At 44.4% G+C, this 25,163-nt stretch overlaps 1 protein-coding gene across 2 annotated transcripts in view; it reads left to right on the top strand.

Moving 5' to 3' along the window:
• The first annotated feature begins 303 nt into the window (after positions 1 to 303).
• The window catches only part of ADCY3 (adenylate cyclase 3), a 96,882-nt gene continuing 72,022 nt past the window's right edge, over positions 304 to 25,163 (top strand). For both annotated transcript variants that reach the window (XM_075201173.1, XM_075201172.1), the window contains exon 1: positions 304 to 2,275. In XM_075201173.1, coding sequence (XP_075057274.1) covers positions 1,601 to 2,275 — 675 coding nt within the window. In that variant the 5' untranslated portion in view covers positions 304 to 1,600. The remainder of the gene's footprint in view (positions 2,276 to 25,163) is intronic.

Here is a 25,163-nt window from a genome sequence, read left to right as displayed (position 1 = left end):
TCACCACACTCAGGAAACACTGCATAATGGCCATTGTAGTACTCCGAGATCAGAGTGAGCTGGAAAACATTTCATTCAAATATTTTAAAATATTGCCAACTATGCCTCACTGTATGCAAACCAGCCACACAATCAGAATGGAGTTCTAGGGTCCTAATCTTTGCCATGTAACTACTACTGTGAGCTAATGGATTTTTTTTTCTGCAGTTCCAGCTGCTTCCAGCAGGTGGCATGGTAAGCGTTACAATGTATTCCACATCACAAGACACATGAGGTTGGAAGGAGGAGGGGGGGTGGGGGGAAGTGGAGGATGCAGAGAGCACCAGCAGCAAAAAATGGATGTGATGTAAACGCCGAGCCTAGACCAGGAATCCCTGCAAGGACCTGTGTGAAGGACGGCACTGAGGCTGTCAAAGCATTGGGCTTCCAGGCTAGGACCTCTGGGCTGATTTGCAGTGATGTCTATGGCGGAGGAACAGAACTAGCTGGACTCATCTGCCTGCTCCTCTCTCCTTTGTGTGATTCCCAGGGGTAGGAGGGGGGGGAAGAAATTCTAGATACAGCTCCCCTCCTCTATGCTCTTTCCTACTATGGAGAAGAACCTGGCCATCCTTCTCTAGATGGAAATGTACCCAGCACTCAGCAACACTGGGGTGAAGACCAGGAGATGCAAGATTTCGGGAGATCAACCTGTGCATTGCACATTTAAATCATCCCCTTAATACATCACTCCATCCTTGCTTTTTTTTTTTATTCTTATTCTTATATTTACATTATACGTCCTCTTACAGAATTGCTGTTTTTAATCCATTGTTCTTATATATATAAAAAAAAAAAAATTTTTTTTTTTTTTTTTTTTTCCGTTACCGAGGGATGTTTGTATATACGTGGGATTTGAACATGCAGATTTTTTTCTTCTCTGGGTTTTTGTCACGAGTCGTGCCTGATTGAGGACACAAGATCCAGGCTTTGGGAGGAATTACATCCTGTTCTTTGATTAAAAACAACAGATTGCACAAGGGGAACCGGGGCAAGGCAGAGGAAAGCATATGCCTGTGCGATGCTTAGGATGAGAGGAATTGCATCCTCAACCTGGTGAGACCGAGGATTGCACCTGTCCAGCTCCATCTGACACGGATTTCGGTGGACGTGGCGGCTGTGATTGGCCGGGGGGATCGCTTATTATCCACTTACGCAAATGTTCGTTTTTGTTTTTGTGGGCCCAGATCTATGGAAAGAAGGCTGTTTGGACCATGGACCTATTAAACATCTGCCCTTCCATTAAATATATTGTAGGATGTTTCCATCAACATATATAGATGTGGCGAGAAAATATTAATATTGGGGCTTCTGGTTTTTCGGATGATACATTCAGGGATGGTACAATGAAATTGAAGTGCAGCCGTGGACAGCAGGGGGGAGATGCCTGCTAGCATGGTTGGTCTATGAAGATAGTGGCTGTTAATCTTGGACAAGTCATACCCCTTTAATCCGGCATCTGGTAGAGTCAAGACATTTTTCCATCTTCAGAAAGTTCAGAGGGCTCTCTGGTCCTCTGCGGGAGAGAAGGAGATCTACTTGCAATATACTTTCAGCCAACATGCCTCGGAACCGGGCCTTCTCGGAGCCCGAGTACTCAGCCGAGTATTCCGCGGACTATTCGGTCAGTTTGCCATCGGACCCAGAGCATGGCGTTGGACGGACCCATGAAGTCACCGTCCGGAGCTCCGGTTGCTGTCTCTGCTTGCCACGATTTATGCGGCTGACGTTTGCGCCGGAGTCGCTGGAAAACCTCTATCAAACGTATTTCCGTCGGCAACGCCACGAAACACTGCTGGTTTTGGTGGTATTTGCCGCCCTTTTTGACTGCTATGTCATTGTCATGTGCGCTGTGGTTTACACCAACGACAAGCTGGCTTCTACCTTGGTGGCTGCGGTTGGGCTTCTGGCGCACATCTTGCTGTTTGTCCTATGCAAATTCGGGTTGTTACCTGACCGCATCTCACGCAAGTTTGTGCCCTACATCCTGTGGATATTGATCGCTGCTCAGATCTTCTCATACCTGGGCCTAAACTATGCCCACTTCCACGAGGCCAGTGACACTGTTGGCTGGCAGGCCTTTTTTGTTTTTTCCTTTTTCATCACTCTGCCCCTCCGCCTCACCCCAATTGTCCTGATCACCACTGTGTCCTGTGGAATACATACTCTGGTACTAGGGGTAACTATTGCCCAGCAGCAGCAAGGCTCAATGGACACCAATGCGCTGTTACGTCAGGTAAGTAAAACGCTAACCAGAAACACTGAGGGACTTTCATCAATATAGTAGAAAAGAAACAAATCCACAAAAATGTTGCAAAACAGAGATCTGTATCAAACACGCTCCATGTTTCATATACATCTGTGTAAGTAGAGAATATGTCGTAAATTGGATTGTTCACTTATTCTGGGAGCAATAGTTTTGAAACTAAGTTGCAATTTTTTTTTATCTGTGTCTCTTAGAAAGGAGTCTGTGAGTTGTTTGCCACAATATTAACTATACTGTTTTAAAAACATCATTTTAGCTAATACACCTGGTTAGGCAGCTACAAGGCATTTCACCACTGATACTGATATAGGACCTCATAAAAAGTCAGAAGCGAAACAAAAAAAGGGGCAAAGTGACACCTTGGTAAAACCATGTTGCACTGCAACGAGGGGCAAATTTAAAATGTGCGGATAGATTTAGAGTTGGGAGGGGTTGTGTTCTTAGGTCTAGGTCTACATGCAAAAGCAGACGGTATTTTTCATGCATGCAAAAAATAAATACATGCATATACACCCCTCACAGCATGGTTTGTCCAGGTGCAAATTTGCTTTACTCCTGTCTCTAAATGAGGCCCATAATATATTGTACATGTGTTATCTGAGTGGAGTAGAGGTTTCAGCATGTTGGGTGGGCCTTGAAGGGGGGGATTGGAGCAATGGTCAGGTGTGTACAAGCTGTTATTATATTACATTACAATCTATTAATAGCATACCTCCCAAAAGGTTAGTTCTCACCAGGGGGCGTGGCCACTACCGATGGAGGTGTGGCAACGGCACACAGGGGCGTGGTCACGTCTCCAGACAGCTACCTAGCACTATAAAGCGCTAGGCTGCGCATCACATCTCTCCCTTCCCCCAACATTCTCACCTGCGGGACAAACTTTTCCCCTGGCGGAACCCTGAGACGGAGTCTTAAAATAGGGACTGGTCCGCTGAAAGCGGGATATTTGTGTGGTATGTAATAGTAGCCTTAGGGCAAAAACAAATATTGGATGCATAAAAGAAGGGACATCTCAAAAAAGTATTTATTCCATAGGTGCCAACTGCCCCAAGATTTGTCCCTGTAATTTTTTTGCTACTTGCAGAAGCATCTATTCCACTGACTAACTGCATAGTACAACTTCTCCACTTCTATAACATATCAGGATGCCAAAGAGCGTTTTACTTTTAATAATGTGCATAATTTTATAGAGAGAAGAGAACATCTGCATTAATAGATCACAATGGAATCTTGGAGATTTACTACCAATGGATTAATACTAAGACTAGAGATGCATAAATCTGGGGTGGAATTAATTTTTTTCGGGTGGAATTAAATTTTGCAGCAGAACAGATCATTTTCACAGGGGTGCGGAGTTCCTGCAATACAATCCTCAAGTTCTGTTTGTGCCTTGATATTTTTTGAGTGGCCATTCTGCATTGCATACGTAAATTCGCATTTCGCCCAATTTATAGTCTATGAATACAGCTGTGACAATGACAGTCAGTTCATTCTGCTGTGTGGTGGGGTTTGGATTCTGGGCGGAATAAAATTAAGCATGGGGGTGGATTCCACGCGGAACAGTTAAGGGCACGTTTCGCCAGAGAATCGTGCAAATTTCCACAGCCAAATGTGTAAATAGTCAAATATTCTACCGTTCTGAAGTTCTCCCTCATATACACGTACAACTTACAGCTTCTGTTGTTTTGTATACTGGGTGCAATTCTCAGTCCTGTTCTCATTCAGCCTTAAACTACAAAACAAGTCAATGTCATGAATGCAGTGATCATTTTAGATTATGGGGTAGAGTGCCCCTGTATATATGTCAAAACCTGTGGGTTGGGACCCCTAATGAAGTATCAGAATGTGGTTTTGGAGTTACAAAAAAAAGGCACCACTGGTCGAAACTGTACTGCATACTGTTGCATATTGTATTGTATAGTATACCTGCTACACATACCCAGCAGCATAGTGTTGATGGCAAGTATTTAATTCTTCCCACTTCACAAGGAAGTGGGCAGTCGCGGGAGACTGTCATACTCTCCTGGGAGTCCGGGAGACACACCCAGAATTCGGGAGTCTCCCGGACTTTCCGGGAGAGTTGGCAAGTATGATATAAATGCAGACATGACAACAAAGGGCAGGGGCTGTACAATGCAGAGATTACATTTTAATTAGACCAGGGCACAAACGAGCGTGACTCAGAGTGGACTTTGGGACAGTGGTGAGGGTTCCCTATATATATAAAAATTAATATTAAGAATCAAATTTGGCTACAATGCCTATTATTCTCGGGTAGCCACAGCCAAAAACTATTTCAGGTGTTGAGAGTTGCAATATACTAAGTTATTTTTTTAATTTCTGTGGAGGGGGGTTCCAGAGTAAACTATTTTTATTGTAATTTATTGCTATGCTTTCTTAGCTGTTGAAGTTTTTCCTTTTTTGCCGTAAGGAAGACGAGGAAAAGCAGCGAGGTGTGAGGGGGACAACACCTTAAAATGCTACAAGACGTTACATCATGTCTATTTGTATGGGGTGAATAAGAGCTAGCACTCCAAAAAAAGGAGAAGAAGCCAGAAATGTGACCGGTTTATGTTGTAGTTTCATTATCCGTCAGTTTGATCATTTGTGTTATTATAGGAAATTTTCTTTACAACCTAGAACAGTCATTTTACATTTAACCTTGAGACCTCTATCTGCAAACTGTGGCAGAATGTCCTCATTGGAAAACTGTATCTAAAAGTCACATCAGTCCAGCCTAGTTTCACCCCTTTCTAACAATATAAACATTTCCTTATTTCCCCTACAATACTACTCATTTTACTCTAATTTATGGATTAAATTAGTGTTGGCTAACCTCTGACACTCCAGGTGTTGTGAAACTACAAGTCCCAGCATACCCTTCTAGCAATAAGCTGCTATATATTGGCAAAGCAAGCTGGGACTTGTAGTTTCACAACACCTGGAGTGTCACAGGTTAGCCAACACTGGCTTCAGTTAATCATCAGAAGAAGGCTTCGATCCGCGTTTCTCCACTTATAAAAGGGCTTGTTGGGCAGCGAAGCTGACAGTCGCAACAGCGCACAGGGTCACAAGATCAGCACACTCATCTCCTGACATACTCTGTGTCGCTGTGGACATTACGATGATCTGATTGGCTGCAGGTTGTCCTATGCCCTCTCCGCTATAAAAACGTGGAAGCACTGAGATGAAGATTCATAATGAGCAGGTTCTCTGACACTAATCAGACCCTTCTCAGTAATAACTTTTTGAGTTTATTTTTCCGTAATATATTAAGTCAGCATCATGTAACAAAAGAGCGACTAATTAGTGCTTTTTGGTAATCCAGCACGTCTGTTACTAAACATTCACAGGAACACTTCTGATCGACGTAGCCTCTGTTAGCACAAGAGACGTTTCTCTTCTGCTGAGCTCATAATTTGTGTTATCTCTGCTTCCTGTTTGAACATTAATCTCTATTTTCTTAAGGGTTATGGTTTTTCTAGAATCGCAGCAACCTAAAAGGAAGATTTGTCTGTGTACTTCTACCAATAACGTAGCCTGAAATACACCTCCTGTATTCACATGATAATTTGCAGAATATGTTTATGATCAAGGAAGTATAGAAGCTTTTTGTAGAATATATAGACTGATCAGCCACAACATTAAAAGCACCTGCCTAATGTTGTGTAGTTAGTTCCCCCTTGTGCCGCCAGAGCAGCTCTGACCCATCGAGGTATGTTTGGTTCATCTGTAAAAAATGAATAACTCATAGTTACCTACTCTCCAGAAATGTCCGGGAGACTCCGGAATTTCTGGACGTTCTCCCGCACTCCCGGGAGAGCAGGACAGCCTCCCGCATTCCGCACGTACAGTAAATTAAATGGAGAGGGCGGGACTTAATGACACTATTCATGTGTCATCATGGCCCCGCCTCCTGTTGGTATAGGACAAAAATGGCCATGACAGGTTAGGAGGCGGGGCCAACATCGCGATTATCCGAGCCCCGCCCCCAAACGCCAACCTGACCCCCGGAACGTCCAGACAATGATTTGCCAAAGGTGGCAAATATGGAATAACTCCTATAAAGTCAGACCTCTCTAAGAGAGGAAAGGAAAGGAGATTGATATTACACTTGTGGATGAGAACATTTATGAGTTTGAAATGTAATTGGAATATATCTGCTGTGAAGTTTAAATCAGAAGAAAGATTGCTGTTGTTTAGGTTTAAGAGTTAGCACAGTTTACACTATGATCTTTTTTGGTTTGTTTCTTTATATGTAACACTGGAGGAAAAAGAGGAAGTGATACACCTTTATTAAGAAGAAAACACACATCATTTTAAAGGGCAATATTTGTTTGCTTGTTTATATTGTAACACGAGGAAAAAAGAAGAAAGCACACATCACTTTAAAAGGACATTGTGTTTAGATATGCATACAGCTGAACCACCCTGATCAAGCCCAATCTTGGAAGCTAAGCAGGATTGGCATGGATGGGAGACCACCTGGGGATACCAAGTGTTGCAGGCTAAAGTATAATTAATGAAATTCTATTGGTGTTGTATAATGTACCAATAGCACACACTACACTTTATTTGTTTTTTGGACATCAGGGCATACTGTTGCCATGAAGGAGTGTATTTGGGCTGCAATAATGTTTAGGTAGGTGGTACGTGTCAAAGTAACATCCACATGAATGCCAGGACCCAAAGTTTCCCAGCAGGACATTGCCCAGAGCATCACGCTGCCTCCGCCGGCTTGTCTTCTACCCATAGTGCTTCCTGGTGCCATCTCTTCACCAGGTAAACAACGCACACGCACCGGCCATCCACATGATGTAAAAGAAAACGTGATTCATCAGACCAGGCCACATTCTTCCATTGCTCCATGGTCCAGTTCTGGCGCTCAGGTGCCTGTTGTAGGCCCTGTCGGTGGTGGACAGAGGTCAGCATGGACTCTCTGACCAGTGTGCGTCCATTCAGCCCCATACACAGCAAGCTGTGATGCTTTGTGTGTTCTGACACCTTTCTATCATAGCATTCATTTTTTCAGCAATTTGTGCTACAGTAGCTCTTCTGTGGGATTGGACCACGCGGGGTAGCCTGCGCTCCCCATCCGCATCCGTGGGCGCCCATGACCCTGTTGCCGGGTCACCGGTTGTCCTTCCTTGGACCACTTTTGGTAGGTACTAACCACTGCATACCAGGAACACCCCACAAGACCTGCCGCTCTGACCCAGTCGTCTAGCCATCACAATTTGGCCCCTCAGATCTTTTGGTTTGCCCATTGTTCCTGCTTCCAACACATCAACTTCAAGGACTGACTGATGACTTGCTGCCTAATATATCCCACCCCTTGACAGGTGCCATTGTAATGAGATAATCAATGTTATTCACTTCACTTGTCAGTGGTTTTAATGTTGTAGCTGATCGGTGTATATTCCTGGCTAATATCTGGCATATATAGCGACAGAAAAAACGAAAAAACTAGTGGCCAGTAAAAATCAGACCCCACCTGCCACTCCCAAATTAGGGGGAATTTTCCTGCTTACCCATACTTCCCAAATGTCCTAATTTGAAGGTTCACAAAGCATGATATATGAGATTTTGCGGAGGGAAAGATGATAGGGGGTGGTCTAAAGCTTCCGAAGAGCTAAGCACGCTCCCAGGCAGTGATAATGTAGTCACCCCCACCCCATTGTGACGTGACCACACCATCTTCCACCCCCCCATAGGACCCGACTGGATATATTGAATAGTTATGAGGCTTACCAGCCTGATGACGTGGCATGATGCCACAATCTGTGTCATCAAGCTCCACCCATCTCAGTGAACACCCAGTGTTGATGCAATTAGAGTCTAGCTCCGCCCACTTGGTGATACCTGTCCTCCTGGAACCGTGGCTGCAGAAGAGTATTAGAGTTGCATCTTTAAAACACTGCTACCCCTTCCCCACAACATTTAGTCCCATGTCCAGGGGAGGGCAGCCCTCCGAGGGCTAGCAAATTTTAGCCCTTGGGGGCAAGTCTCCACTCAGCAGCCTATTTTAAAGGAAAAAATTAATGTGGCCCAGTGACCCAGTCCAAAGTAGCCCATTATGGGAACGGCCCAGCCTGCCTGTGTCTGAGGTCATCCACCAAGATATTAGATTTCAAGGCAAAGCATGACATTTATCACATTGGCCAGTAGGGGCAGTGTTTCATTGCAATCTCTAGATGACATTTCATTATTATCAGCAATAAAAACGACAGATCCTAATTATCCTATTTATATTGATTTGTGAAAATATGTGGGGGAAAAACTTATCTTTGTGGAGCAAATGATGCTGATCTGTTTTTAATTAACATCCCTTTATGGAGCAAGTAAAGTCATTACTGAAGATTAATATCTATGAAATGCTGTGTATTACTGAACTAAGAAATATACATAAAATAACTGCGGTACTTATACTTAATGATATCCGTCCAGCGTGCTACATTTCATATGCTGGGGTGGTGCCTCTCTCTCTTGCATCACTCTACAGCAGAATGATGTCATACTTGCCCATTCTCCCATAATGTCCGGGAGACTACAGAATTGTGGGTAACTCTCTCGGTCTCCCGGGAGGGCAGACCATTCTCTTGCATCTTGCAGAATGGGGGCCTCAATGACGATATTCGTGGCACCGTGCCCCCATCCCCCCCCCTCCACTCTTGTAACTCACCTCCACTCCCCTCTGAGATCTCCCGGAAGGGATATACCTAAAGTTGGGAAGTCAGAATGGCATTATATGTATAGATTACTATATTTACAAACAGATGCGGTAGACACCACAAAATGTTCACATTTACCGCTGTTTGATATGAAGCACAGCTACTCATTTTTGATATCCAATAGTGTTTTCCTCAGTCACTGACAACAACATTGGAGACAGATTTTTAGTTTCGTTCTGAAAAATGCAGTGGTTCCTGACTGTAGTATGAAGACGTTTAGCAGAGTTGCAATAACTTTAATGATGTAATGTTGCACTTTTGCTTCTCCATTCTGAGAAATGTGATTCCACACTGTAAATGTGCATTTTGGGGATATTTTGTGTAATAAGGTGAATATTCTGCAAAACAGTTTTAAAAATTTTACTTAATTCTACCAGTAAGTTTCCATTCGGACTCCTCCGTCATATGGGTGGTGGGGGGTGAAAATTCTCTTTCTTTTGTGCTACTGCCTAGGTAAAAAGTCGCCTGGGGCTCTGTTAGTAATAACTAAACAGCAACTTTAAATAGAGGCAACAGAGGGGGAGGGGGAGAACCAATCACAAGCCATGGTCTCTTGATTGCAGCTTGTGATTGGTCCTCATGTCATACCCTGCTCCTTTGCTAGGGGGAATGGGGCACCTTTGTGGAGTCTTTTACTAAGCGGTAGTGAAACTTGAAAATGCTTCTTGATTGATTTCCTACTAGTAATATAATCATACTTGCCGTCTCTCCCAGAATGTCTCCTGAAATAGTGGCTGATCTCCTGGCCCCCCAATAAAGTGTGGCGTTCTCCCTGAAGCCAGGCCGGAGGAACGGTGGGTGCAGCCATCGCAGAATAAACACTGGGGAGGATAATTATTAGTAATTACTAGATATGGGCGCTGTAATGCGGCAGCCATTTTCTTGTAGCACAACTCCTCCTGGTAAATGAAGCTTAATTGATTCTAAATGTTGGGAGATGAAATGGGGGAGAGATAGAAAGAGGGGAAGTGGGGAGAGAAACGTAAGAGAGAAAATGTGGGGGCAAGAGGGGTAAATGGAGGCGGAGGAGAGAAAAGGGCTATGGGGCCTATTTATCAAAGATCTCTCCCCTCTAATTTAGAGGTAAATCCCCGAAAACAGCAGTTTTCGGGGACTTACCATTAAATTACTATGTATTATTGCAGCATCGCAGCAGATATCTCAGATATCTGCTGCTTTGCTTCTCTCATCGGTTTACTGAGCACTCCCCATAACAGTGTATGGGAAGTGCTCAGTAACGCTATGTATCAATGACTGATACTTAGTTTTCAATCATGGTAATGTACGCCATCTGAAGCTGGCGCCATCTGAAGCTGGCGTACATTACCATAATTGAAAAGTTTCACTGAAAACAGCGCTGCTCTGACGAGCAGGGCTGCACAGCGCATGTGTGGAGGGATCATGTGATCCCTCCACACTTGCCTCAGGTTCCGTCAGACAGGGATCTCTGTGCGCATGCCCGAGTTTACTGGTCGGCGCATGCGCACAGGGATTGAAAGAGGGGCGAGCAGCACCGCAGAGGGAGGAGAAGAGAAGACTTCAGTGACAGGTAAGTGTTAATCTTCACAGGAGCAGCCGTTTTTCGGAACGGCTGTTCCTGTGTTGATTTTTTAATACATATGAGAAACTTTTCAATCAGCATCTATGCGATGAGGATTGAAAAGTTTCATTCATATTATGCGGTCCTTGGTAAATAGGCCCCAAAGAGAGAGAGAGAGGGGAAGTGAGAGGGTCTGTGGGTGGATATATGTGTTCCACCAGGTGGAGCAGGACACGTTCCCTGGGCGTGGAACCAGAAAGTGGACGGAAGTGGGCGTGGCTTCAGTCAAAGTGTGTGTGGTTAGCTGGAAGGTTATATTGTCCCAACGCAGTGGCTCTTTCTTTTTAAACTACTAGAGAGCCTAATGCATCTGTCTCTTCCCTCTCATTTCACACTTGCTGACTTATAATGACTCCCCTCCGGGAGATCGGGTAGAGAGTGTAGGAGGGGATGATAACTGTGGACTGGTGCACAGCATAAAGGTGCTGTAACCCATGGCAACCATATTCTGTTATCTTTTTCTAATACAGCTTCGAAAGGGTGAACCTCTGGTTGCCATGGGTTACAGTACTTTCTGTGTAGTTTTCTGTGCACCCAGCATAGTTTTTTTTTTGTTTCCCTACTACCCAAATTTCTCCACCTAGATCCATGCAGAGCGATTAATATCACTGTCACTACACTCTGTTAATTATGTCTGTTGTGTGTGCAGTTTGACTCACAATAACAAGATGTAAATGACTTGTTTGATAGTACTGTATAACTAATTAGACTGAAAATACCCTCCAGAGATCACTTAGTTAATCTCCCAGATGGGACACGGAGCTACGTAGCTGAGGATGGCTAGATACAGACAAGTCACATCTGCGTCAGGTGTTTACGGAACGCGCCCACGCGCCCTGGCCGTTTTGCTGACACCAGATGGATCAGAAATAATGTCACTGGTTTTGCATGACAGCAGAGAGGATTATTTAACCATGTTATGACCAGAGGGTAGACATGAGCAAAATTGCGGCAGAAATTCACCTGAATCAAGTTTTGCAGAGTCTGCGATGTTATTCAGGTTTATGATATAATATAATTTACCCCCTCCCCTAGACCACCATCACAGGCTGTGACTAAGGGACCTACTGATGATGACCCAGCGATAGGACTACTTTTCTATCTCTGCAAAGTAACAAGAAGATTGTGAAATCACCCCAATGATATTAGCTGTGGTAAGAGCCAATCAGTCAAGCGTGCCTCTACGTATCCTATTCCCGCTTCACACATGCGCAGTGGGGCTGGAAACCCATTCCACTTTAGTCAAAGAAGAAGAAAATTGGAAAACACTCAGCCATTCCCCAGGTTCCGTTGGATTCCTATGAAAATTGCAAAATTTCCATGGCACCGCATCCCAGCCCAGATACCACCCAGCAACGAGCAGGCTAGGTTCCCCGTTTTAGTCATGTCCGTCCTGCTGACTCTCCTGGGCGGTTGGCTGTATAAAACAAGAGGACCCATCGCAGCTGATCTCTAAACAAATGTTTATGAATCAAATAAAGGTAACAGAGTCAGCGAATGAGACGTTGGCCATCCAAGCGTCTACTCATCGGCACCCTCACTGCTAACCTGAATGGCCAACTTGAGTACGGTCTGTGAAATTTGGGCAGTCCATGACTGATTAGGCGAACTCACAAACTGTGCCAGACACGGGGTGTAAATACCTCCCAACAATCTCAGTTTGTGCGGGAAAGTCCCAACACCTTGAGTTCACAAGAGTCGTGTCCTACACGGAGAAGGTCTGTCAAGGAACAAGCATGGTCTTGGCAGACCGGGTGTAGTCCAGGTTGACTTGAGATCTAGCTTGTCCTGATTTTAAATTTGGCAAATGCTTATATTCCAACTGTCCCAATTTAGGCAGGAACACCGGTCAGTATGTTTGTCCTAACCCCTGGGAGGTTGGTAGGTGTGTCCCCACTAACCATTCGCGGGCCACATTTCGAAGGCTTTTCTAATCGGGGAAAGGTGGGTTGGGGTCGGCTTAGTTCTTTGCAAGAGTCAGACATATGGCACTCCCCACGTGGAGCAACCATGCCCCCTCTTTTCTATGTCCCGATTGACCGTGACCAATTTTGGGAGCTAAGGAAACATGGGAGATATACAAGTATGTGTCAGCCTATAAAAGAAAACATTTTTTTATTCAGTGTAATAAAACATAATGGAACATTTTTTTTCCAATAAGTCATTTTTCAAAGTGTCTAAATATAGAATCAACTCTTTGCAAATGAAATGCCGATTTAGCATAACTTTGATACTCTCGTAATATGAAACTGTAAGTTGCCCTGTAACTTGGGCCATAAGGCTTTCTGCAAAGTCTTTCCCTTGTGTGCAAAAAGTAAATGATCGCCCCTTACTAACAATTGAGTCGCGACAGGGGCTGGCTGGAAAATTTTAGCCCGGGGGGGGCGAGACTCGACTCAGTAGCCTATTGGGAACATTTTAAAGGAAACCAAATGCGGTTGGCCCAGTGACCCAGTCCAAGGTAGCGGCAGATGCCCCCCAGCCCGACCAGACCAAACCCTGGTCGCCGACCAATAGCTCACCTTGCGCTACTGAATATCTCTTCGCTTCTCCCCTTCCCTGAGACCATTCATTTATATAGTCCACACAGCAACATCCAATTACGCGCCGCCTCCCTTACACAGCCGCTCCTCTAATGACGCAGAGCCCCCTTTGTAGATGATAGAAGATGCACGTTATATTTAAGTTTAAAAGTAAATATTATGCATCAAGGAGAGCCAAAGGCCAAACGGTGGAGATTAAGCTGGAATGTGTCTGTTTTCCATTTCAAGCACAGACGTTTATACAGTATATTAAAATGTATACTTAAACTTCACTAAACATTTTTCCTATGCACTTTAAGATTTATCTGAGTATTATCTATTGCTGCACTATCCAAGTACAATGTTTAAACAGTGACATAGATTGGTCGTTATATTTAACTCCTTCTGGTTCTAAGTGTCAGATTTATGTATCTCTTAGATATGTCTGATCGGATTACAGATTTCATTTTATATATAAAAACAAAAATGATGAACAAGAGTTTGTGGAGTGTTTTATTCAAATAAACTTTATTTTTATTTTCTGCTCTGGTGAAACTACATATCCCAGCATGCACTGGCAGCTGCTGATTGGAAGGACATGCCTGTGGATCAACAAGCCCTTCCAGGCAAAGGCTGCCAGTGCATGCTGGGACATGTAGTTTCAGAGCAGCCACTCCAGTTTCAGGCTAACCCACATTCTTTCTGACCATCAAAAATAGGGACAGTCCCGGCAAAAGTCTGGACAGTTGGTATAAAGCTGTGGTGATATGTTTAATTCTTGTCATGTATTATATAATACTACACTCAATGCCGGTCACAAAGGATGATCGTGGCTTAGACCTGGCTATAAAACTTATAATCACAGCAGTATCCATGGAAAAAGATTATCTCTTGTTCAGTGTTGACTTTTAATGTTTTTCCCTGGTGTGTAAATATTCCCCAGCGTAGCGCCTTTGTTGTGTAACAACAAAGTACACGTGAATACGATGTGTAGAACTTCAAGTGACATTAAACATTAACAGGAAAGTTGTATGTGTCCCAAAGAACTTACAATCTATTTTCAAAGACAGTATAATTTTTTTCCATATTGCAAAAAATAATAAATAATTATTTTTTCAGCGGACTAAATCCAGATTCTTCTTACACTAATGTCCGTCTGATACGCAGGTGTAAATTGCGTCAGAAAAAAAGACATATTCTATGTAGGATGCTGAGTCGGACACATCTCAGCTAATCGTCATCATTATCAGTTCGTAGAACCTGCCACAGATACGTAGATACAGTTCCTGACGTCTGTGCGCAGGTCTTCATTGGTCACATTTATTTGAACACGCCCATATTCTACTTGGACTACACTTGCACGGTCCTTGCCTCCCCCAATCCATATATATCAAAAGGTGAAATGCCCTATTCGTAAATTATGTTTTTTAAACATTTTTATTTTAATCAGTGGAACTGAAAGCCCAAATAATGCTTGCTGACTCCCCGAAGACTGACCTGGCGAAGCCGTAAGTTAACCCCTATCGTCCAAGCCAGTATCGCGGGAGCAGCTGAGTATCTCCTATAACCTCGATGTTCAGATGCGCACATCTTCCTGCGCACCTCTATGAAACGCGCGGGGGAGTGAGCGAAGATTTCTGTAAAAACGCCGACGCGTTGTGTCTCCACGGACATCGCGTCACATGGCACCAAATTGAATCTGCCCCACTGTGTCTCATCGCCGATACCTTCCCCAAGCTTTGCATATTTCACCTTTTTAAGACTGGATGGCGGCAATACCGCCGTATGAAATGGCAGAAGATAATGAATGAAAAAATGCTTTATTATTTTGGGGGGAAAACATTTTTTCATTCTGCAAAAATATTAATACAGATGAATATAACATTAATGTAAATGTTAAATATTTGTAACTATTTTTCTATAACATTGTAAAAAAAAATATTTTTATTTTAGTCTATTTCACCTGGTGTGAAATCCTAAGTCTGGTCTATCAGTTCACCGCGCCTGTGCGAACCACCCCGGCGATTCGGTAAGTTGACCCTTAATTCCTGGCCGTATCGGCGAAGCAGATTAGTATCGTTCCGCTACCCTAGCGATATATTGCACATAAACTGCGACGATAACAGAAATCCTCGCTAGAAGATCAGCCTTATCCCCGCAGGATGATAGCCAGGCCCTACGGTGGGAACTGGCCCATTGACACTCCCAGACTTCCCATAGCTGTATGTTTTATATTGTTCCCAGCACAGAGCATGTGTTTGTTCACGTCGTTTTTGGAATATTTGTCATGGAAACCCAGAGTGGCCATTAAAAATAGCCACTTTCTGTCATATATTTTTCCAGCCAGGATATAAAAATATAAACAGTTTTTTTTATTTGTGAGAACATCTTTTTTTTCACAGTTCTCATAAACAAACTACTTCACAGCCCCGGGTAACGGCAGAACGATGGTAAATAGCGAGGGGTAGAGCCATGGGCGCAGCTGGTATAATACAGGCACCCCTACCAGGCACACTATTGTCCATACTTGCCAACTTTGGCAAGGCTTTCTCTAGGTAGATCGGGGGGAGGTGGGCGTGTTGGGGCCGGGGCCCGGTGGGTAGTGTCATTTGGCCACACCCTCTAAACATCAATCGCCTTTTCGGACCAATTGGAGCAGAGGGCAGGGCCACGATGGCGCCCTAAGCCCCATCCCCCGCCACCGTACTGCTTCGGTGGTTAGGAACCGGGAGTTAAGCCTGCTCTTCCGGGAGTCCGCGAGGACTCCCAAAAATTCAGGAGTCTCCCGGACATGTAGGCAACTATGCTATTTCCATAACATGGGCACTTACTTTCACTGGCATAAAGTCATTGCACAGGCAGAACTATTGCAGTAGCAGATAATATGGGGGCTGGCAGACATTGCATTTAAAAAAAACAAAAAAAACAGTAGGTTAATGTAGCCCACCCGTGATAGGCTATTATTTTATTTTGCGCTTGTTGCTGCTGGCTATACCCATAGGGACCTAAGGTTGATATGTCCCTATATTTTGTCCCTCCCCCAGTGGATGCGAAGGGGAGGTATAAAAATAAGAGGGGGGCACAGTGTAATGACGCCACTCGCCTCATGGAGTGGGTGGGGCGGGGCACATGATGATTGCGTCACCACGACTCCGCCCACTTAGTGTTAAGTGCCTGGCAGGCAGGTGTTAGCGCCCTTTGCTGGAGACATGCCTGTTCTATTGGGGTAGAGGGGGTCTGCCCATAACTATTATAAGGTAGGTAGATGATGGCTGCCAGGCTTTGCTGGGGTTTGTAGTTCCACAATCTTATTACATCCAATTCTAATTCACTTTTACTGTGAGCACCCACCTGCCACCCCAGGGTTGCAAGTCATACATTTGGAAATCCAACATTGGGACATGGGGCGTGGCCACGTTATGTTGGGGGCGAGTCTAGGGGTTTTGAAGTGCTAGGCTGCCCTGTACTCCCCCCACCCCAAACATAATCTTACAAGCATCTAAAATTAGGGCTGTGGCCCCCGGACTTTCCCCATGTCATACATACATATACATGGGACACGCATACATGTTACACACAGAGAATGGAGAGTAATGCATTAATTAAAAACTTCGGGGAGGAGAAGTCATGTGATAGGGGGGAGGTAGGAGGGGGCGTGGTGACATTGTCGCTTTACCATAGCCCCGCCCCACTATCAAATGCAGAAATTCACAGCATTTAATAGCGGGGGTGGGGCTTAATGACACAATTAAGCCCCGCCCCCACCATTCAACCATTCAATGCTGTGAATTTGGGTGAATCCGGGAGGTTTGCCCACTCCCCGAAATTCAGGAGCCTCCTGGGAATTCCGGAAGAGTGGGCAAGTATGGAGTAATGAAGAACTCTGGTTTATTATTTCTGTTGAGGGGAAGTTCCTGGATAAAGTTCTGCCAGAAGGTGAATTAGTTGATTTAACTTCTGTGTTACATTGTGCCTCCATTACTAAGTTATACAAGTGCCAGCCATTTTTCTGGATCCCAAATTGCTTTGAAGTCTATGGGCCTGATTAATTTAGGAAAGTAAAGCAAAATAAATGAGTAACTTTTCACCTGAGCAAAACCATGTTGCATTGGAGGGGGAGGTAAATTTAAAATGTGGGGACAGGTTATAGTTGGGGTAAGACATGTCCTAGATTAACGTTAAATGTCAGTGTACAAATAAAGCTATCAAGTATTTGTGTGCTACATGAAAAAACAGTCAGTATTTAACTTATGTGCAAGATAATAAACTAATTTCCACCCCTCGCATTGCAACATGGTTTTGTCCAGGAGAAAACTTGTTCACTTTTTAACTTACTTTCCTTAATGACTCAGGTCCTATGTAACTAGCTCAGCCACTGCTGCTTCTGCATTGGAGACAAATTTGATTTTGACAACTGAACACCAAACGGTGAGTTACACTCAGAAATGCTGCTATAATCATACTTACCAACTTTCATAAGTTGGCTTCCGGGAGCCTGCCGGGGGAGGTGGGTGTGATGGGGGGCGGGGCTCAAAAATTTGCGTAATTTTGGACCCGCCCCTGTAGCGTAATGATGCAAACGCATCATTTTACAGCAGGGGACGGGGCCAAATGCCGCGATTCCCGGTGAAATGCTGCTTTGTGGACCTAATTCTGCCCACTTCCACTTCACTAGGAAGTGGGCAGATGCGGGAGATTGCCACACTCTCCCGGGAGTCCGTGAGACTCCCGCGACATACGGGAGTCTCCCGGACACTCCGAGAGAGTTGGACAGTAAGGCTATAACATACTATTGTATAGCCGCTCACTTCACCCATGGGCAGCCCGGACTGGCATATCCTCGTGATAGTTATAATTTTTTCAGCGGGGGACCTCAGGGTCATTGTCCCCCTCCTATAGTAGTAACCAGCCAAGTCTATACCACTGGTATTTGTTTCTCATTGAGGGGTGGAGGGGGGAGAAGCCATTTTTACATATTACAATTTATTTTTAATTTTTAAAGGACTGTGTCTCTGCTTCTTTCAGTCTCTCAAAGGCACCAGATCACACGGTGCCCAGTAAAAGTTTTTTTTTATTTTTTTTTTAAACACCAAGTGTAATTCAAAGATACGCACGTCAGTGTTCAAGTAAAAGCTGATCTGAGGAAACGTCTCTTATTGAATACGAGTCTAGGGGTCTGATTCATTAAGGAACTTAGGCAAGAAATTGAGTAGGTTTTCTTACTTCAGTTTTCTGGACAAACCCATGTTACCAGGGCGGGTGCTAGGGTCCTCGGCGCCCTAGGCACAATCTCAAAATCCCCCCCCCCCTCCCCAGGAGCGGGAGTGGAGGAGAGGAGTCGGAGGGATGGTCTGACCCATCAGCTGTTGGAGGGGAGAGCGATGGTCGCGATCGATGGCCCCTTGCCCCTCCCTGTGAATCTATCTGAAGCTGTGCGGCGGCCGCGGAAGGTATGCTCAGCGGTTGCCGCACAGTATTAAAGTACAACAGTATTAAAGTACAATACTTCTGTGGCGCCCACCAGAGCCCGGCCTAATGGGAGCGCCGGGCCTGCATGTTACAATGCAAGGGGTGCAATTTTGCACATAAGTTAAATACTGGCTGTTTTTTCATGTTGCACACAAATATCAACTTTAAATTTCAGTGTACAAATAAGCTATCAAGTATTTGTGTGCTGCATGGAAAAATCAGCTGTGACATAACATCTACTATATAAATGCCTAGTGGCGTGTGTGCAAAAAAAAAACCCAAGCTGCAGCGCCACCTGCTGGGCAGAGTTATACACTGACCTATATATTTCTTGAAGGAGAAGTGACAGTTGGGAGTGGTTGGTGGTTGCCGGGGGTGACAGTGGGGAGTTTTTAACACCTTAAGTAGCTTGATGAAGGATGTGGCGATGAAGATGAAGGATGAGGTGATGGAGAAAAATGATGAGGTGGTGACATGTGGACAAAACCACGTTAAAAAAGGGCGCTTGCGTCGGGAAGTAACGCTCTTCCCCTGAGGAGGCCTGGGCTAGGCCCAAATGCATGACAAGAACCTTTTTAACACCTTAAGTAGCTTGATTTGACTAGAATGCATGAGTATCATGCACGGGTTAACTTGTTTTATAATAAGATTATGTTTTGTTTGGTTATGGTTCTTTAAACGTTCCGACTGTCAGTCTATTGCAGGACAATGCGCTCACTCTAAAGCTTAGTGGTGTTTTTAATGTAATTTTGTGCAGGTATCATTTCCACGCCAAGGACTCAGCGTCTTCTAAAGAACAATTCACTTGTGTGTTTCTGAGTAGTCTTCTTCTTTAAATTCACATTGGTAGTCACTAAGATACAGGTTCTGTTATATAAAATAGCTACAATGAACACTCAAAAATATATATGTAAAAGTTTCAGTTACTTATCAGAACAGACAGTGGTTCAGATAGAGGTCTGGTAATGGGGGGTGGGTGTACTTTTTAGAATAACCAGACTTCCTGTCTGTAAGTCTGTTATAGAATAGATAGATAGTGTAATATAGGCTTCATATGTTATGGTTAGAGGACCTTTAAACAAAAATGTGTGGGTTTTAAAACAAGACATAAGAACTTGTATTTAAGGTCTGTTGTAATGTTAATGTCATTTGCTCAGTTAATTGGAACAATAATTGTTATAAAATGTATATATATATATATATATATATATATATATATATATATATATATTTATTTAGGGATGCAAAGTGCTGTAAATACAAACAGCGGGGACAGTTTGTTTTTTTCAGTTTGTTCAACGTTGCTCTTGTGGAACTACAAGTGCCAGTATGCCTGATAGACAGGTTGGCAGTACGTGCTGGGATTTGTCACCTGTTGCTAAACAACCATACTTAGGCAATCTGTACTCTTATTTTCCAAGGGGTCAACTAGAAATTTGTGCCCCCCCACTCCCCAAATTTTTTTAAAGGGGCCCCCAAAATTTGTATGGAGGGCCCTTGGCTTTTGTGACCTGTCATCATTTTCATGTCATCAATCCCCCCCCCCTATATCAAAAATAATCCCCCCATATTATCCCCCATATAATATCATGTCACTATCAATCCCCAATACCATCATGTTATAATGATAATATATAATATATTGATAGATTCACAGTCTACTGCTCATTCTGCAGCCAGTCATATTAAGCCGTCGGCCCTTGCATAACTCTAACACGAGCCAATTGAACAATATCTTCCAGCCCTGTGCTTTAATCCCCTTGAAGCTGATCGGTCACTGTGCGATGGACAACACTAGTGCGGCTGAAGAGAGTTACTAACAATATATAATAATAAGTCTTGGGATGGTGTCATGTTCTCCACTGTTGAAGCCAATAAGCTGTCGTGTCCTTGTTTCCCTCTTTATAACCATCTAGAGCAGAGGTGTCCAAACTCAGTCCTCAAGGGCTACCAGCAGGTCATGTTTTCTGGAATTCTGTCTGTAGAAACAGGTGGGATAATTACTGAGCCAGCCAAAAAGATTAAGTCACCTGTGCGTGATTGAAGACATCCTGAAAACCTGAACTGTTGGCAGCCCTTGAGGACTGAGTTTGGACATCTCTGATCTAGAGGAAGGTACCAAGAGCAGGGTGCCAGGGCCAATACTTAGGAGCCAGCAAGTTACCCCTCTGTGCTGTCACTGAGACGGCCCCGAGGGCCGGGCAGGTTGCACCAGCGAAGAGGACCTATATTTAAACAGAACAGGCTAGATTAGTCTCATGAAACTGCCACACAAGCAGAGTTCTCCAGTACTGTATGTGAGTGAAAGTCCTTCAGGGAATCCGAGTACATCTGATTAATTCTGATTGGCTCCTGCATTATCTGTCTCTCATCAGTGCTCCCACCCCTGCAGTGAGACCGGACCCAGGCAGGAGGTGTTTTGCAGGAATATTTATTCTCATTGGAAAAGTGATAATGACAATGATTTATGCTACATGAGGCACCTGAGTGTGGAATAAAAGAAACTTGTAAATGAAATAATTTTAGAATATAGCGAAATAGAATATCTGGTCTCACAACTAAAACTACCATCCAATGAGTCCAATGCCTAGGTTCCCAAACTGTGTGTCACAGGGGTGCCGTGGACAGGAAGAAGAAGAGGAAGGAAAAAGAAAAAAAAAAAAAAAAAACTACTTACCAATCTGGTGGCACCCGGAACCCAGCATCCTCCTCCTTCCTCACTTCTCACTGAATGCCGGGCGTGTCAGTATAGTTTCTCAGAATGTACTGTACAAACGATGGCTCGTTCACACATATGAGCCGGGAAATATAGTACTGGAAGACCAGCATGCCGCTCACACAAGCACAGTGACAATATGTCACTGCCCCTGTCACATGCAGCCCTGTCCTCACTAACACATCACTCATCTCCTGATATACTCTGTGCTGCTGGGGACCCTGCTCCTTCTACTATATAACTCTCAGTCTGTGGCTTCCTGCTGCCTCCATTCCCCTCCTCACATCATGTCACTGCCCCTGTCACATGCAGCCCTGTCCTCACTAACACATCACTCATCTCCTGATATACTCTGTGCTGCTGGGGACCCTGCTCCTTCCACTATATAACTCTCAGTCTGTGGCTTCCTGCTGCCTCCATTCCCCTCCTCACATCATGTCACTGCCCCTGTTACATGCAGCCCTGTCCTCACTAACACATCACTCATCTCCTGATATACTCTGTGCTGCTGGGTAACCTGCTCCTTCCACTATATAACTCTGTCTGTGGCTTCCTGCTGCCTCCATTCTCTTCCTCACATCATGTCACTGCCCCTGTCACATGTAGCCCTGTCCTCACTAACACATCACTCATCTCCTGATATACTCTGTACTGCTGGGGGCCCTGCTCCTTCCACTATATAACTCAGTCTGTGGCTTCCTGCTGCCTCCATTCCCCTCCTCACATCGTGTCACTGCCCCTGTCACATGCAGCACTGTCCTCACTAACACATCACTCATCACCTGATATACTCTGTGCTGCTGGGGACCCTGCTCCTTCCACTATATAACTCTCAGTCTGTGGCTTCCTGCTGCCTCCATTCCCCTCCTCACATCGTGTCACTGCCCCTGTCACATGCAGCACTGTCCTCACTAACACATCACTCATCACCTGATATACTCTGTGCTGCTGGGGACCCTGCTCCTTCCACTATATAACTCTCAGTCTGTGGCTTCCTGCTGCCTCCATTCCCCTCCTCACATCATGTCACTGCCCCTGTCACATGCAGCCTGTCCTCACTAACACATCACCCATCTCCTGATATACTCTGTGCTGCTGGGGACCCTGCTCCTTCCGCTATATAACTCTCAGTCTGTGGCATCACACAAAACATCCCACTCAACTCCTGATGCTGTGAATATTTAGATGATCTGGCTAAATAGTGTTCTTTTTGGAAATAGCGGACACGCAGACAATCAGGTGATGAATTCTGACCCAAAACTGTTCCTCCCATAAGACAAGGGGAGGAAGGGGTCAATGCAGGAGAAATTGGAGATTTCTTCTACATTGACCCCTTCATAAACTGAGTGAAGGCCCCGCTGGGGCCTGTATCACCGAGTTGGGGCTCCAGACAATTACTAGACCCCCATATCTCCACTTTAAAACCTAGGAATGTACTCTGACATTAGTTGACTTGGAAGGTGGGATGGAATTTCTCATAAATATGGCAGCCCTCAGTGAGCAATAAATTATTTCTCCAGTAAACAGGTTGGTTCCAACATTCAAAGATAAAAGTACAATAGTATACTCATCTGTTACATTACAAGGTATCTGCCGTAGGCTTAGATCTACTCTGAAACCTCGCAGGACGAGATTCTGGAAACGATCAATCCAATCCCCAGCGAAAAGTTTACACCATGCAAACGTTGATAATAGCAAAGTACCAAAAGCTTGGGAGGCTTAGACCCCCCCACCCCCATAACAGCCCCTCGTTACACTAATGAATGGAACGGGTAAAGCCCTCGCAAACTTAACCTCATTTGTTACTCTTAGTTTAAGTTTGGAATAAACTTGGGTATCTGTTTTGCCTCATTTCTTGCTGAGTTTGGATAGATCGCTGTTGTAATCTTGTCGTCTATTTCCCTAATAGTGTATATCAAAGGCTGAGTATTACTGAGCGGGAAAGTACAGATAAAATAATTGGAGTGTTTATACATAACTATATATGATCATCGTGCTCTCTGTCACTGGTCTGCAGGAGGGAGATGTTGTTCTAACAGAGCGGACATAGAGTGACCGAGTGCCCGATCTATCAAGGGGTTAACATGGGCTCCAGCGCTGCTATCGCCGGAGTATTGCAAAGCGTGGAGAATGGCGCAATTCTTCTTCTGCTACCGCCATCTCAGCATAAGCGCCGATAGAAAGCTATCCCTATCGTCACTTTTTAATAAATAGGACCCTCAGACTTGCCTTATAGAAATGCAATGTGTAGATCATTTGAGTCACACACACACAGGGGGCTGAGCCAGTGATGTCACAGTAGCTCAAATGACTGCTTTCTCAGCTTACTGTCCCGTATTAGATCCAATTCGGAGTTGTAACGGATTTCCTGTGAGCGTAAAAATGGCAGATTTAAAGCCACCAAGATGCGATTCTCCGGGAATCGCCATCATTTTGTCCCGCCCCCCGTGTTAAAATGATGCATCTGCGTCATTACGTTGCAGGGGGTGGGGCCTAAATGGCACGATTAACTGCGAATCGCGTCATTAAAGCAAATAAATTCCAATATGCGGGATACTTGCCTGCTCTCCAGGGAGTCCAGAAGACCTACCCGGATTTCGGGAGTCTCCCGGACATTCTGGGAGAGTTGGCAAGTATGCTTTATCCAACTGAGGTAAAATATCATTGCTAGGTGCTAAACGGCCCATTTCAAAGGTCCAACAGTTGTAATATTGGGCAACCTTTGAACATTTGCTTAGACAGAACAGTTTCGGTTGCTGATTATCATAACACGTTTATAACTGGAGTCTAATGACACGAAAATCAAACACGGCGTGGCGTTTCCACACCAGTACCAGCGTTTCCACGCCAGTGCCAGAGTTTTCACACCAGTGTCCGCGTTTCTCTTCATAGCGGCGTCAGAAAAGGAATAGGTAGCTTCAGCGTCTGCAGACGAACTGAATCCTGCCTAATCCTGACATACAAAATATCATCTTTCAGGAATGTCAGGAATTCAGCCTATTACCGTGACCTTGTATGGGAAGACCAGACACATATCTTTATATGGTGGCTGGAAATATAGTAAAGAAATAAGAGGACACGAATGTAGGACGCAAAGGATAGGCCCACGGAGAGCCTTGAAGCGCATCACGAACATGGTGCAGGCAGCCATTTTATGAGGTAGACTAGAAAGCAGGTATGTCAGGGAAGCGTAGGGACGGCAGACATTTTATGAGGTAGACTAGAAACAAAGCAGGTATGTCAGGGAAGCGTAGGGACGGCAGCCATTTTATGGGCAGTGCCAATATCACACCTCCCAACTGTCCTGATTTCAGCGGTACAGTCCCAATTTTAGAGCACTGCCCCATCCGAGGACCTGTTGGTCCCGAGGGGGGATATGTTGGGGGGAAATGAGCTAATGGGCAGCCTAGCGCTGCCCTCTGGGGGACATTTTGCAGTTGTCCCTATTTAAAAACAGGGACTGTCACTGGAAGTTAGAGACAGTTGTCAACTATGTCCAATATGAGGAGGGGGATGGATGATGTTATAAACGGATTACACCTGGTAGTGATAAGTCAATTATAATAACTGTTTCAATCAATAGACCGATGAATTAAAAGTTAATGGTGAAACGGCAAATTTTCTGCTTGATAAATGGTTATTAATGTGATACCTAAAACTGCAATTGACGCAGCCGTTTTCAATGCTGTGATTGTCTTGCTTGCAAATGAAAAGAAATTAAAAATATGTCACAAGATACAGTAATCTACAATAGCACAATAGTATATAAAAAGTACAAGTATGTGGGGTACATGTATTAAAGAGCGAGTTTTGCAAATAG

This window comes from Mixophyes fleayi, chromosome 3 (genome assembly GCF_038048845.1).
Source record: "Mixophyes fleayi isolate aMixFle1 chromosome 3, aMixFle1.hap1, whole genome shotgun sequence".
Classification (NCBI taxonomy): domain Eukaryota; kingdom Metazoa; phylum Chordata; class Amphibia; order Anura; family Limnodynastidae; genus Mixophyes; species Mixophyes fleayi.
Note: the sequence above shows the minus strand (reverse complement) of the source record. Positions and strands in the feature narration are given on the sequence as shown.